The sequence below is a fragment of the Grampus griseus genome (genome assembly GCF_964374135.1).
Source record: "Grampus griseus genome assembly, chromosome: 7".
Lineage (NCBI taxonomy): Eukaryota > Metazoa > Chordata > Mammalia > Artiodactyla > Delphinidae > Grampus > Grampus griseus.
Window position 1 is genome coordinate 29,493,000 of NC_139001.1, and position 15,027 is coordinate 29,508,026.

The 15,027-nt window shown below is 43.6% G+C and overlaps 1 protein-coding gene across 2 annotated transcripts in view; it reads right to left on the minus strand.

Moving 5' to 3' along the window:
* Positions 1 to 11,633, minus strand: part of ADAM23 (ADAM metallopeptidase domain 23) — a gene marked incomplete at both ends in the record, with an annotated part of 161,994 nt that extends 150,361 nt beyond the window's left edge. For both annotated transcript variants that reach the window (XM_082658689.1, XM_082658690.1), the window contains 2 exons: positions 10,080 to 10,297; positions 11,420 to 11,633. In XM_082658689.1, the coding sequence (XP_082514815.1) occupies positions 10,080 to 10,297; positions 11,420 to 11,633 (432 nt within the window). The remainder of the gene's footprint in view (positions 1 to 10,079; positions 10,298 to 11,419) is intronic.
* Positions 11,634 to 15,027: the final 3,394 nt, after the last annotated feature.

The following is a 15,027-nucleotide window of genomic DNA, read 5'->3' on the forward strand; positions in this document are numbered from 1 at the left end:
GAGAGGCCACAGCAGTGAGAGGCCCGTTTACCGCAAAAAAAAAAAAAAAAAAAAAAAAAGTTCTGTTTTGGATGTATTAAGTGTGAGTTGCCTATTAGATATCCAAGTGGAGATACAAGATAAATAGCTGGATATGTAGTCTGGGTATCAAGGGAGGGATTGTGCTCTCTGTGAAAGAACCAAGATTTTTAAATGTTACACAACAAAGAAGTGTTTCACACAAATTAATCAAATAAGTTCCCAAACTTTTAACACATTAGGGTGTTAAAAACATGTTAGGGAAAAGCCAGAAATTCTAGAAAACTAAAATGGAAAAACAGTGTAAGATCTGATAAACAGACAGGATAGTTTATAAATATACTATTCAGGTAATAATCCTAAAGTGCATCACCAGATCTTAAAAGGATTAATGTCCCAAATAAAAGAATAAAAAAAATACAGATATATTTCTTTAGAAAGGGAAAAAAAATAGTTAACTATTTCCAAAAAAATGTTTCATGCACTGTTGCAAAGCCAAAAAATAACAAGATAGCATCATCCCAATGTCCCACTGGTTCTGAAGGGAACAAGTGATTGCTTTTATGCTGCCCAGGAGTGATAAATGCCTCTAACTACGGTCTGAACATTCTACAGAGATGAAAGTCCACTACATTGTACAGGACAGACCATAGTAATTAACAAGAGTTCACTAAAGAGTTTTAGCCATGATTTGTAAGAGAAGGCGAGTCAGTGTATGAACTCCTCTTGGTTAAGGCAGTTAAGAGGCAAAGCCCCAAATTTCACTTAAATGGTTAAAATGGTAAATTTTATGTTATATCTATTTTACCACAATAAAAAGAATTAAAAAAACTTGTTTTATTGCTGTGAGGACCATGTGAGATTATAGATATGAAAATGCCTCAACAAAACCGTTTAGGTTCACTGCAAAGTGAATATTGTATTTGTTACTACCAGTGTATTGTTGAGTGAGTACAGGTTGGTTTAATGCATTCTATCTTCTTAGCTGAAAAAGCAAAGGGCAAGGAGGCACATGCAGGATGGAAGACTCCTCTAAGTGTTGATTGATTTATATCATTAGTGGAGGCCATCTGCAACACAACTATTAACTATTATGGTATATGGTATTCACAAGCCTGTTTGCAATTAAAAGACAGCACAAAGCACCCAATTAAGTGATCCAGACTACAACTTGATATAGCAAATTTTTGAACATCCACAATAAGGGAAAGGAAGCACTGGAACAGATATTAGAATTCAGTAGATACTCAAAAATGAATGGCTCTGAAATGTTTTGTATGATATGCCTCTAGGTGTGCTTAGATTTGACTTCTAAAATTAATCTTTAGCCCCACTGAGGGCAGAAGGAGGTGGTCCAAGGGCATGTGACTATCTTGTTCCCCCTCCCACCTAGGATTTAAAATGTGCTAGAATGACTGCCTCATGTGGACACTGCCATGCAAATAAGAAAGAGATGAATGTCCCCAACTATATAATAATAGATCAAAGCTAAAGGGCAATACAGTCCCTGGTTATAGGCTCCCAGTTACACTTCTCTATTCATTGGTTTGTTTGAACTTAACTCTCTGTAATTAGTGTCTATCAGTAGAGGAGACTTATTTGAATTTCTATCCATTCCATGTCTAAATAGAAAGCTTTGAGAACATTTAGCATTAAGGTAGTTCTTGTTGACAAATAAACAGCTTTTACAACAGACTTGAACATAGATTTCGAATTCACTAATTTGTAATGTTCCAGATGAGGAAAAGTAGCCTCTGTCTACTCTTTAACCAGAGAAGACAACAATATAACAAAACCTTATTTGGAGCATGGAGCTAACTCACAGGTCTGGCTCTGTCCAGACTGGGTACCCAGTGATGGAGGATGCACCACTCACATACTCTGTGAAATGCAAAAACTATCTTGATTTGCTGTGAATGAATGTAATTGTTTTTAACTTCTCATTATTCTAACTAAAATAACTGGATCTACCCTTTTATAATAGAATTCCTAGCATTGGATTTGATTAAAATTGTACTGAATTTATATAAATTCTAAACACAAAAACTCCTTTGTAAAATTGCAAAATTCAGATGCTAGGTGGATTGTGAATGAATGAATGATGTGAATGAATGAGTCTTTCATAAGACCATGGATACCCACATCCTTTGTGAATTTAATACTCTGTGTGAATAAAGCTTTATGATTACATACATATGAGGAATAAAATATTTTCATTCAGAAAACTTATTCTGTAGGAGAATTAATTACTCAGATCCTAAAGATGGAGAGGAAGGACCTTCTGAAGCAGGAATTTAACCATATTTGAACCTAAAACAAAAGCCTGAGAACACACTACTGACAGTTTGGGTTACTGCTACTGATCACAAGGGTTTTCCATAACTAGCCCCAGAATTTGGACAGATATCAATGGAACTGTCCAGATAAAACTACCTCCTGCCATGCACTGACCTGGGTAAACAGGCCTGGAAAAAACGCTGAAAGGAGAATGGACCAGCGAATGGGTAGTAATCAGAAGGGGGGCAGGGGCAACAGCTCTCCTCCAGAGCATTTCACTTTCTCCCCTTTACTCCACAAGGAAAATTCATCTGCTGAAATCATGCTTGTTGCATGTGGATAAAAGGAGTCACATGATGCACTAAGTGTTCCAGGAAGATTAATCTGTCAGCAGTGGGACTGATGGATTGACAGAGAAAGAGAGAGAGAGACAAGAGGCTATGACAAGAACACAATACAGAGGAGGAGGGAAGGACGGATTTGGGAGAAACGTCAGGACTTAATATGTGACTATTTATAGACAGAAGATGAAGGAGAGAAAAGAGTCAATGATGACTCCCCAGGTTCACTCTTAGGTGGCTGGGAAAATAGCACCACCACTGAGAAAAGTGAGCAAGGCGGCCAGGACAGCTCTCTTCCTGCCTGTCTTTACCCTCAGCCTGCATGATGCCACCAACCCTAGCCAAAATCACTGAGCAAATAATGCACTTGTTATTTTTTGACTGGCTATAGAGAGAAGGATAGTGGCCCAATCTGTTCACAAAACCTGAGAATAAGTGAAGACAGAATGACACAAGCAGTTATATAGTCAGCAGGAAGGAGCCAACCCAGGAGTAGAAAGAGCAGAAAATGTTATGTAGGGACACATGCATGCGAAAGCAAGACCTTGGACAGCACGACGTACTGCTGGAAAGCATGGCGGCCATCAGATCAATCCAGCTGGGTGAAATGATCAAAAATAGTCCAGACTTCGTGAGAGAGAAGAATCAAAGACTAGGGTCCAAACTGAAATGCCTACAGGAGCTGGGCGAGTAACAGAAACGAGGACGGGTGGCGTTCGGCAACAAGGAGTGCAGGTGGGGGCCACTGACACAGCACGCGCCCACCCCATCTAAAGAGGAACCACAGCAGGTAGGTTACTCTCACCCAAGACCGTAGGCCCAATCTTCCAATTCTTCAAGAGCAACCCCCCCACCCACCATTCTGCACCACGTACGCTACCTTATCTTCTTCACGCGCTCGCCAATACCTGAAATCTCTGTGCTGCTGTCGCTATTGCGGTTATGGCCTGTCTCCTCCCACTAGAAGGTAAGCTCCCTTAGGAGCCACAGGATTGGCACTCAATCAGTGCTCAACCAACCATTTGCTCACCTCCGGACGCATCAGGCGGTGAGCCATTTGATACAAAATAAATCCAAACCCTTGATCTCTCCAGCCTTCCCCTTCACAGCCTTTCCCCTTTGCTGCCTGCCGTACCCAACACACCCTGGTCTCTCTCCAGCCTGGACTTTTGCAAAGGATAAGACCTGGGTTCGAATCCTGACTCTGTCTGCCCCTTACTAGCTGTTTGTCCTTTGAGAAGACACTAACTATAACTCTCAACTGCTACATCTGACAAACACGTATTGGATTTCTAGAGGAATCAAGTGAACTTTTTAAAAATTGACCATGAATGTAACAATGATGTCCAATTCTTTTAAATTTCCCACACTTGGGTTTCCCCTTCTCACACTCACACTGTCTCCAGCAGGGCAGAGCCTTTGCCTGCTGACTGTGGGCCCCTCTCTACCTCCTCCACCCTCCACCCTCTTTCCACCTCCCGAAAACTTGTCTCCTAATTGCTCTTTAGGGCCAGCTCCATTGTTTCTTCCTCTCTGAGGTTTTCTTTGACTTTCCTGAGTCCCCACAGCCCTTTGTTCCTACAACTAGCAACGCACTCACAGGAACCACACACACACCGCCAGCTGCCTTCTGATGCCCAGCAAGTCACGAGCAAAGGTAGGGACTGAGTGTTACTCTTCCTCGCTCTTCCCAGGGTCTAACACAGTGCCTGCTTCAAAACAGGTATTTGCCAAACATAACTGAACACCTCACAGATGTAAATCTGATTGACTGGAAACTATATGAGTGGACACCTTGGGCTCCACCATTGAGAATTAACCAGTAGCAATGACAAAATCTCCCACATGGTCAGCTTGTGATTACCCATGTTAATGGTAGGTGACACTGAGAGGGATAATCTAAGAATTGTTAATACAGGTATTCTCATGATTTTAGGTCGCGTAAGTGTGATTTATGCAGTGCGAATAACTTGAGATCAAACTTCTCTCTCCTGCCGCTCTGTCACAGTGCCAAAAATGCTTAACAGTAACTTAAGGCGCTTTTGAATGTCAATTTGGTTACAACATGAAATTTCACAGAAAGCACTGCACTCTTTCTAACATAGATAGGAGTGTTCAACCATCAATTCATTCAACAGATATTTACTGACAGCCTACAATATGCCCGGCATTACAAGGAAAACCGTTACAAGCCTGAATTCTACGTACTACAATTCTGTAATGACTGCTTAGGAAGACCTAGAAAACTTGGGAAGGCCGCTGAGGCCAATACCAAAGTTCATATTACCAAATAAACTAATAGTTGCCACACGACCAGTTCTAAGGACCCAGTATTTCTTTCTGCTGATCCACACGAGAGCAGTGGAGCAGCTGGCTTCTGGATGGCCAAGTAACGTGGAACCAGCTTTGTCCTGAAGCAGAGTAGGAAGTAATGATAATCACCGTGATCTAAATTTACTTAAATGTCTCTCTTCTCTCTCTTCAGCCTGGGGCGGTGGGAATAGGTGTGATGGAAAAAACAACTTTTGTTTTTCTGAGTTGCTGCCTAGGCATTTTACAGACTGGAAACCCTGCTCACACCTAGAGTCTGGACATTTAGATAAGGACTGCACTTTGGGATTCCTACCATAAGTCCCTCTTTGCTTTCCCCAGATGCCTTTTAAAATAATCACTTAGAGTTAAGCCTGTGAAAAGTTAGTGACCTCTGACCCAACCACCTTATAAGTGATAGATGCTTGCTACCCTCTCTATCTTCTGCTTACTGGTGACCTGGGACAAAGGACTGTCCTTCCCCCCCCCTCCTCGTTCATTGTCCCCCAACCTTTTCTGGGGTCTGTGAATAATAAATCTCGTGACTGTACTTCTTTTGTGTGGGTGTATTGAAACTGTGTCTTCAGTCAAAACGACCCAGTGGTTTTCACATCCCAAAAGTGGAAGCTTGGATGCTGAGGGAGATACTTGCTGACCCGTGTGGGTGGTTTGTGCCCCCTCATTCAGCAGGTCATAATCTGTATGTTCTTAATTCAATACAGCAGGTCCGACTCCCCAGCACAGTAGGGAAGGTAACAAAAGACTGGGCCATATCTCAAGTCCAAGGAGATGACTTTCATCTTTCCCCAGACCCTGTGCTGTACATAATGTACCTCTTCCATCCCTTCCCAACTGCAAGAGAAGAGAATCTAAGTAAGTAGGATTCAAGGCAAGTAGTTTTTGACTAAAGGCAAGTTTCAGGAAAAGTTTTGAAGGGGAGCAGAATATACTCTCCCAAAATATGCCTCTTTGGCATAAACATTATTTTCGGCTGCTTATTTTTAAGAAACAGTGGACACAGGAGCAGCTCTGTAAACCAAGCAGAAGTTACTCTTCTGTAAGAGAAATTTATATTTATAAGAAATCTCCATTTGTAAGGGTGTTTCCCTCTCTGTACCAGAAAGAGGAGGATACTCGAAATCTCCAGAAACACATTATCAGCATAAAAGGCAACGATTTAAATCTGTGTAACAACCTTACCCTCATTTACTGTGCTTTTCCTGATAGCCTCCCATCATCTTGTCTTTAGCTGGACAGTTATTTAAGCTGATGGCTGGGCCATCTCAAAGTTACTCAGTTTTCCTGTGTCTCTCCCATGTACACAGGAGGCATACGTGTCATTAAACTTCTAATTTTCTCCTGTTAACCTGTCTTTTATTACAGGGTGTGTCTCAGTCCAGAACCTGGAAGGGCAGAAGAAACATTATTTTTCTTCCTCCACAGGTTCATTAACATTCTCAGGAATAGATCTCATAGGATTACCTACGAATGAATTAATTAATCTAAATTGTTTCTGCCTCTTTTTAAATGTATATTTTATCCAAATATTGAATTAATGGTTGATAAAATGCTTATGTTTAGTAATCATAAAATTCCATTTATGCTTGTAAAAGTTCTACAGGTGAAGAAGATAAGTGTTGATAACAAAGCAAAACAAAATGTTTCCATTTCAGACCCTATTACTTCTACATGGTGGTAAATTAACCTCCTAGTTAGTAAGAAAAAAATTACAATAAATCATCAGAAAACAAAGCTGTCTATAAAGAAACCTGAATTGGGTTAAGTGCCAAAAATCTAAGAACATAACTGTTTAGATCTGAGATAACCATGTTCCCAGTCTGCTCTGGACCATCTAGGCTTATGCCAATTATCCTGGAATAATTATTAAGCGTGCCTACTTTCACTCTCAAAAAATGTCACAGTTTGGACAATAAGTTATATATAACCCTATCTGGAGATAAAACGATTCCTAAACAATCTTTGACAAAGAAAACTTTAAGATTTTCAGAAACACTAGTATGACAGCCTGCTTTGCACAGTCTGCTTTTAAACTTACCAATTTTGAAAGAGTTAACAAACATCTTAACTCTCACAACTGTAAAGTAGTAAGCCCTGCTCAACTTTAAATACTTACGAAATAAATATGGAGTTCTGCCCTATAACCTATATCTGGGAATTTCCCTCTCCACCTCTACCCACCAATCTAGGATTCCAGGAGAATGGCACAGTGATTCAGCATTTCTAAGGCATTCATTAAAATGTGCTTGGGCGCAATGAAATCAGGGGAGAAAGAAAGGTACCTAATACACAGATATTAAAATCAAAACTTCTTTTATAAAGGCAAAAATAACGAACTTCCATACTTTTTCTCTTACTGAAACATTTGGAAAGCAGCTGAATTGACAAGTATCTCCCATCACTATGATGAGGCAAGTCATCCAAAGATACAGCAGAAAGCACATGCAACACTTTCTGTCAACCAGTTCAAGAGATGCTTCAAAACAGAAGTGCAAGGGAAATCATAGAAACACAGAGGGAAGTTTCAGGGAACCCATACAGGAAGAACACTGTTTATCCCTGTATAAGAGCGCTTTTTAGAATCTTGCTTATCTCATTTTTGTGTCTCCTGGAGGACAGACCTTGTCTTGTTCATCCCTGTACCCCTTATCTCTTATCTCTGAATCTTCACCATACTACTTGGCACATGAGAAATGTGCAACAAATACTTGTTGAGTCAAACTAATAAGAAAAGAAGAAACATGCTTTCAAATATAATTTCTACATAAACATTTTTTTTTGAAGATAAAAGAAACCTAACCACTATGGAGGGTGGAAGTGGAGAGGTAAAATCATTCCAACAGCAAGTGTGTGCTCCCTACTAAGAAACCTATTCCTCTCCATGAGTGGTGGGTAAAGTTTTAACAATCTTACTACCATAAAAATTCAGATATACTGTAGTCAAACCAAGTCCCACCAAACAAAGCAATCAAATAAGGTTAGACTAGAAGACAGGAGTTAGCCATAGCCACCGACAGCTCAGTTATTAGAGAAGTTTCACTAAAGTTCCCTTCAAGTCCAAACTCGAGAGGGCTTGAGCATTCTTTAAAATAGGCTTTCAGGCCATGTTTTTTCTTCCTCCAGCATCTTATGCAAAGGCACTGGAATTTGAGAACTTGTCACTTAACCATAGAGGATCTTATTAATTAGTAGAAAAACCATAAAATGGGCCTCAATGCCTTTATCAAGAGGAACTTGGATTCTTCTTCCTTAAAGACACTACCCACTCCTCCTATCAACAGGACAAACGGGTAGACAGGATCCAGGAGTCAAGCCGTCAAGTTACATAGGAGCAGATCAGAAAAGGGCCATGAGCAAGGAGATCCCTTCATCTCAGCCAAGGCGGGTAGCAGCCTCTTCACAGCACCGTGAAGCAAAGTTAAATTCTCCAATAACATCCGATATGAAGGAAGCATTTTCTCAGAAGCCTGACTTGTAAATATTAAATATTCAGGCCTCTTGAATTTTACATCAGCTGTTTTACAATCCTGGGAAAGGCACCTGAAGGCCTTAAATTTCTAACTCCCCATTTGTAAAATAGGAATAAATACTGTTACCACTTACCCATATTTTAGAAAACTAATAAAAACAATGATGCAAACCATAGATACTTTCCTTAAATTCTAGATGTTTAGACAATGACTGTTCTTCTCAACTCAACAGGTATAATCTGTAAGGGCTCAGAACGAGCTTCCCCCCAAATGTGCCACTTTTGCGTGAGGATTATTTTGAACTAAAGGCACAATCAAGACCCTGCAGGTTCAAGAGAAACTACTGCCCCTCCCTTAACTACCCAGCAGAACTTAAATTGAGGATTTTTCCCAGAAAAGAGTTATTACGAGAGAGAAATTTTATCTAAGTGGCCCCATCTATATGGCAGGGCAAACATCTAATTACCAAACATCTGCTCTTTTTATTGTCCTATGAATGACCCTCCTGTCCGTGGAAGCCCGAGGCCCCTATGCCATTCCTTAGCTCAGGATGGCATATACGCCTCATTTTACCTTTCTGTCTCTGAACCTCTCAGGTATGTGGGGCCTCTGGCCCTCACATGCATACATACGAGATTAAATTTGATTTTCTCCTGTTAATCCGGCTCGTGTCAATTTAATCCTTGGACCAGCCAGAAGAACCTAAAAGGGTAGAGGAAAGTTTTCTTCCTATCCTACAAGTCCAAAGTAAAATATTTAACAAACGGACTCTATTTTCTGCTCCTAATAAAGAAAAGAGGCACTGATAACCCATTGTGGACATCTGCTTGGGGTCCAAAATTTTATTAACTCAAACAATGACTAGTAAGCAGGAAAAAAAAGATCCCTTGAACTCTTTGGATATTAAGCACCTTCATCTTCCACTGAATGCCTTTTTAAAACTCAGTGACACTTTCTGAACCAATCTGCAAGTAAAGTTACTGCTCACAGTGAATGCAGATAAACTCTTGAAGGGCTGTGCTGACCAAAACTGGTCTCTATATTATATAAATTGTTTGTTTACATTCACCATAATCTTTTAAAATGTCATATTGCTTACCTACTGAAAATATAACAACAAAAAAGTATTTTTTTCCTACTGACCAACTAAAGAAAGAAAGAGGTTGTTCAAACTTCACCACTCAATTTCTAAGTGAAAGACTGATGGGGAATCGGCAGCCCAACAGCTTTTTATAGCAATTTTCTGGGTGCAGATTGAAAGCAGTTTTCGTCATGGGAGGTAGAATACTGCACCCTTACATAAAGCCTCACAGATAAAAGTCAGGACCATCAACGTATTCGCTTAACTACTGTTCAGTGTTCAATGCACCTACAAGAAAAATGGACAACATTTCAGCTGTTAAACTTATAAGGCGATAAGAAAATTCCAATTCCAGTTTAGTGTCAGAGAGGAAAGACAGACAGCAGCCCTATCCCAGTAGATCCCAGGTTAATTCCCTCCAGTTTCTCCCCTATCGTAATATTAATTGGTTTCCTAATAAAATACTGCAGTAACATTTGTGAAATCAGATTCTGGCAGAAAATCAAATCAAAGGACAACTAACTCTTCATGGCAGCCACTTTTGCATACCCAGACCCTGCCTACCTTGTTATGTTTTTGCTGGTGTCTTGCCTTCGTGTCAAGAACGTGGTAAGGGCTTTCCGAGTCTTGGTTGATGTAATATACGAGTCTTGAAGGCAGTGTGATTTCCTTCTGCATTGCATTGCCGTAACTGCTATTACTGCTGCTATTCTGTTGCAATGTGTTGTCTTCATCTGCCAGGACTCCCAAATTGTTTTCTGCAGTTTCATTCCAATGCGGAGCTGGGGGGGGAGGGGGGGGACACAAACATACACAAACACACACATACCCTATAAATACATAAGTACTAAAATGCATTTTTCCATTAATTGCAAAAACAAAGTTTTCTACTTTTAAGCAGGTAAGGCGTAGAGACACAGGAAAGAAAGTTATTGCAACAATGAAATGGCCTGGATAGGTTATCAGCCAATAAGGCTTATACAACAATGTACTGTTTATAGTCTTAAATCTATACTTCTAAGTCTGGTGGTGGGGCTGAGGGGGAACGGACTTGAAGGAAGGGTCATTAAACGAACATGCTCAGGGTTTCTGCCCCTCACCTCCCCCACCTTGGGAGTCTACAGAAGCTCAATGGGACTAGGACTAAGAGTATCCCACCTGAGAGCTAAGAACGCTCCACAGATAACTTGAGTGCGGAACTCATGAACACGGAATGTTAACCGATTCACTTAACAAAATGGACAATTCCCTTTTCTTTTAACTTTGAGACGAGCAAAAATCTTTTGCCATAGAGAGATGCAGATGCTGGCAGCTTTCCAATTTCTTTTTATTTTCCTGCCGATGACCAGCTATCTGCGGTCACTGATGTCCAATCATCAATGTATTGAACATCATATTATCTTCATTTTTCATTATAATGACAAGCATTTTGAGAAATTACAAGCCAAAGGTTTATATCCCCGAAGTTTCCCTCCCCCGCCTTAATTCCAACAGCAGTGAATAAACCCACTAGGCAATTTGAGGAAACACGTTACCACTATTCTCATCACATCCTCCCGCACTCACGTTCAGGCTCCACCACCCAAGAAAAAACTTGCTCCCTCGCTGCATTTCCCATCCACCGGTTTCCCTAAGTTGCACAGAGATCAGTTAGGGACCCCGCATCCACTGAATACCTTCCAGTGGAACCGGCAGTAATTTAGTGAATGCAACAGAAAAATGGACTTCAAAAAGTGAACTGGAATGAACGCCGGTTTGGGAATGAGAGAGGTGGGCAGGCAGAGAGAGGCTCGGAAAGGCCGAGCCCTGGACGTGTCCGGAGCGCACGGACCCGCGTGCCCTTCGCTCTCCTCTGCAGGGCCCCGTGGGCAAGGCAATGCAAAGGGCACCTGGGCCATACCCACCGCTGGGTGCAGCAGCCCGCCAGGCGCGGGGCCGGGATGAGGCGGCGAGTGGAGGCAGCAGGAGAAGTGCGAGGAGCAGGCGGCAGGGCGGCGCGCGGGCCGGGGCGCGGATGGGCGCCGGGCCGGCGGGGCCGCCGCGGGAGCAGCTGGAGGCTCGGGGGAGGCTGCAGCCCTCCACGGGCGGCCGCCCGGAGCTGTTGCCGGGTGGCTTCATGGCTCATAGCTCCCGGACGCCGCTCGGTGTGGCCAGCGAGAGCGCCGGGCTAGGCTGCGGGTAAGGTTGCGGGCGGAGCCGGTCACGCCGGCTCGGCGCGCATGGTGCGGCCGCGGACAGGGGGGTCGGAGCTCGGGGCTAGGGGCTGGGCGGCGTCCCCTGCCGTGCTCGCCTCTCAGCCCCTCCCGGGGTGGCTGCTGAAGAGTCCGGGGGTCCCAGTCGCTCCGCCAACTTGGAGCCTCCCCAGATGCTCCTCCCTCCCTGCGGCGGGCGCGGCAGCTCCAGTGACTGCGGGGGCTGCCGCTGGGGCTGAGGATGCTGAGGCGGCGAGCGAGAGCGAGCGGCGCGGGCGTGCGCCCCGCCCTCGAGAGCGCGCCCGAGCGCGGCTTCGCGTCCTGATGCTGATGCTGTTGCCTGGCACGGGACGCACTGCGCATGCTTTATTGTGGAAGAGAAAGGAGAGAGGGAAAAAAAGGGAGCAGAGTGATGCAGCATCAGAGGTGACGGTGGCACCTCAAGAGTTGGGGGCGGGGAGAGAGGAAGCTGGCAGCCAGGGATTAGCTAGAGGGGAAGAAAGAAGAGTGTGGGGATTTCCAGGACAGAATGATCTGGAGGAAACAGCCAGCCAGAGAAATCGGCCTGCTTTTTCCACCACCCCAGACCTTACATACCCCCTCCTGTTCCCACCGCCACCTTCTCGGGTAAAACTTAGGCCAAGCATTTCCCTGTTAATCCTTTATATTTCCTTCCTGCAAATATATTGATATATAAAGGATTGCAGCCGGGGAGGTAAAAATAGCACTGCTCCTCATTCAGTTCGCTGGCAGCGCGGGGAACGAGGGCTGGGAAGCACTTTGGCGCGTGGCGGGCTCGCTGGCCGGATGACGCCCTGCGGCCTTGCAGAGCTCAAGGCGCAGGGATCCCCCGAGCTGGGCCCTCCGCCCTGGATTCTGTCGCCCGGGGCCTCTGTCGCCCGGGCTTGTGCCCAGGGCCTTTGCGGAAAGCAGATGGAGCTCAAAAGTTCAGAAAGGATGACTGGACGTGTTCCGGAAGGATTTAGAAATTCTGGCGGGGAAGAAATAGGGAGATGAGAAACCGAGTGTGTGGCAGCTATCATGGGAAATCCAGCATTTGTCAAGCCGGTGGGTGGGCGTGCATCGGAGAGGGCACATTGCAGATTTTGAGATCTGGTCCTGACTTGTGCAGAGAAAGAAAGATTTTTCTCTCACTGCTGTAAAAAAAAAAAAAAAATCCCTGAATTGGGTGGATCAGCAGAAACTAAATACGATGGTTTCAAATTAGGGCCTGTGGCATATTTCTGCCCCCAAACTCCCATAATGCAAGCATTCATTTGTTCGCCGTCCCAATGACAGTCTGAGTAGTAGCAATGTTGTCTTTCTCCGTTACGTGTATTTAAAATGGAGATAATACCATCTACTTTGGGGGATCAAGAATCTCACAATAAGGAGAAAGAATGTGGGTATAATGCACCACAGCAATGACAGGACTCGGTGTTGTTAGCTGTCTTCTCCACCCCCAGTTAACAGAGGGAAGGGGCAGAGAGAGAGACGAGACAGACACACACACACAGAGACCAGAGATCTCAGAATTGTTAGAGAACTAACACTAATATTAGCTCTTCCTCTTTGTATCAGAGCTAGGATATCAATTTGTTATCACACATTTATTAATGTGAACTTGTCATTGATGCTACCTCCCCCAAATGTGGGCAGCAACAGTCTTCCCTTTGGCTCAGTTTGTGTCCCTAGCAGCTAGCGTGGTGTTTGTGGCACAGAGAAGTCTCTCAAAATATGTCATGAATGAATAGACCAGCGGAGGTACCAGTAGCAGGAGGCACATGGGGCAAACTGGTGAACAGGCCCACCTCCCCATAGTTCCAGTGCTCTTGGGGGTGTCTCCCTCAAGACAAGCATGTCCTGGCTAGGTTTTCCCAATTTATGTTTGATATAATGATATAATCCTGGAAAAGGGCTTGGGGGCAAAGGAGGTGGACAAGGAATGAGAAGGGAAAAGGAAATGAAAGGCAGAAGATGCCCAGATGCAAAGTCCTTTAAAAGGCGTCTCTTACAATTGAGTAACAACCTCTCAAAGCCTCTTCCAATAAATAAAGCCATGAGTTACCCAGTCCACCTGCATACCAACCAGTCAGCAGCCACAATCCCATGCACTTGGGAAACAGAATAAGGCTGAATTCCATTTCTAGTAAGGAGCAGAAGTATTTGCAAATAAAAAAAAAAGATGTTCTCTTTTGCACTGTAATCCAAAAACTGCATTTATTTACAGAACTTTAATGTTTACAGACTCGACCAGAGCCTGGATAATGTATTAATAAATGAGACAGTGAGTCAGAGAAGGAGTAAATCACTCAGAAAAGAATGTATTAGAAGTTTGGCCCTTAAACCGTATATTTAAGGGGAGGTTAAGAACAGAATCAAATATTCTTTAAGCAGTTAACTTGTTTGATTTAGTAATAGTCGCATTAGGTAGCTTGGAATGTTTATTATTAGAGAGTCTAGTTCTAAATAGTCCCCTCTGTGCTTATAATATTTAGAAATTTTGTCCATCATCATCTACTGCTTTGCTCTATATTCATGTCTGTGCATATCCTCTTTCCCCTGTCAAAAACTCTGAGACTTAAGCTGCGTCTCATTCATCCCTGATCTGTAGAGCCTAGCATAGTACCCAGAATGGAGTCAGCATTTGATAAATGTGTATTGGGTAGAGAGGCACTCACAGGTAGGAGGGAGGGATTCAGCAAGCTGGAGTGGAATGAAGGGAGGAAAATACCAGAAGTTTGGGTGCTGTAATAGCTCTGGTTAGACATGTGTGCTGGATCCCAAGAGCATCAGGGACCATTGGAGTGGCCTGGTGAACTTAGTTGATGCGAAAAACTGCTGGAGTCGTAGGTGAAAACAAGCAGCCAGGAGGCCCATGGGAAGAAAATTACAGCACGCTATGTGGATACTAACTGAACACAAGGAAGGGTGTGTGCAAGCAGCGTCCACAAAGGGTAGCTGTGCTGCTCCCAAAGTGGTTCAGCTGGGCCGGTGAGGGAAGACACCAGAAGTCCTCTCTTTGCTCTCGTTTGTTGCAGGGGGCAGACCGGACCTGCCTTGAAACCAGTGAGGAAACTGGGCCTGCACAAGAGCAAGTAAAAGGGTAGAAATATAAGACTTGGAAGGCATCTGCCTCAACAGGGCTGAAATTCTGGGAGAGAAGGTAGAGAAAGGGATCACAGAAGAGGGGCCTTGGAAGATGAAAGCAGGTGAAAAAGCAGGGCAATGTAGCAAAGCAGATTCACAACAGCAATTAGAATGGCAAAATCATTTGACCAAAAAGTCAAGGTCAAAGAAGGTGTGCAGCAAATTGGTGG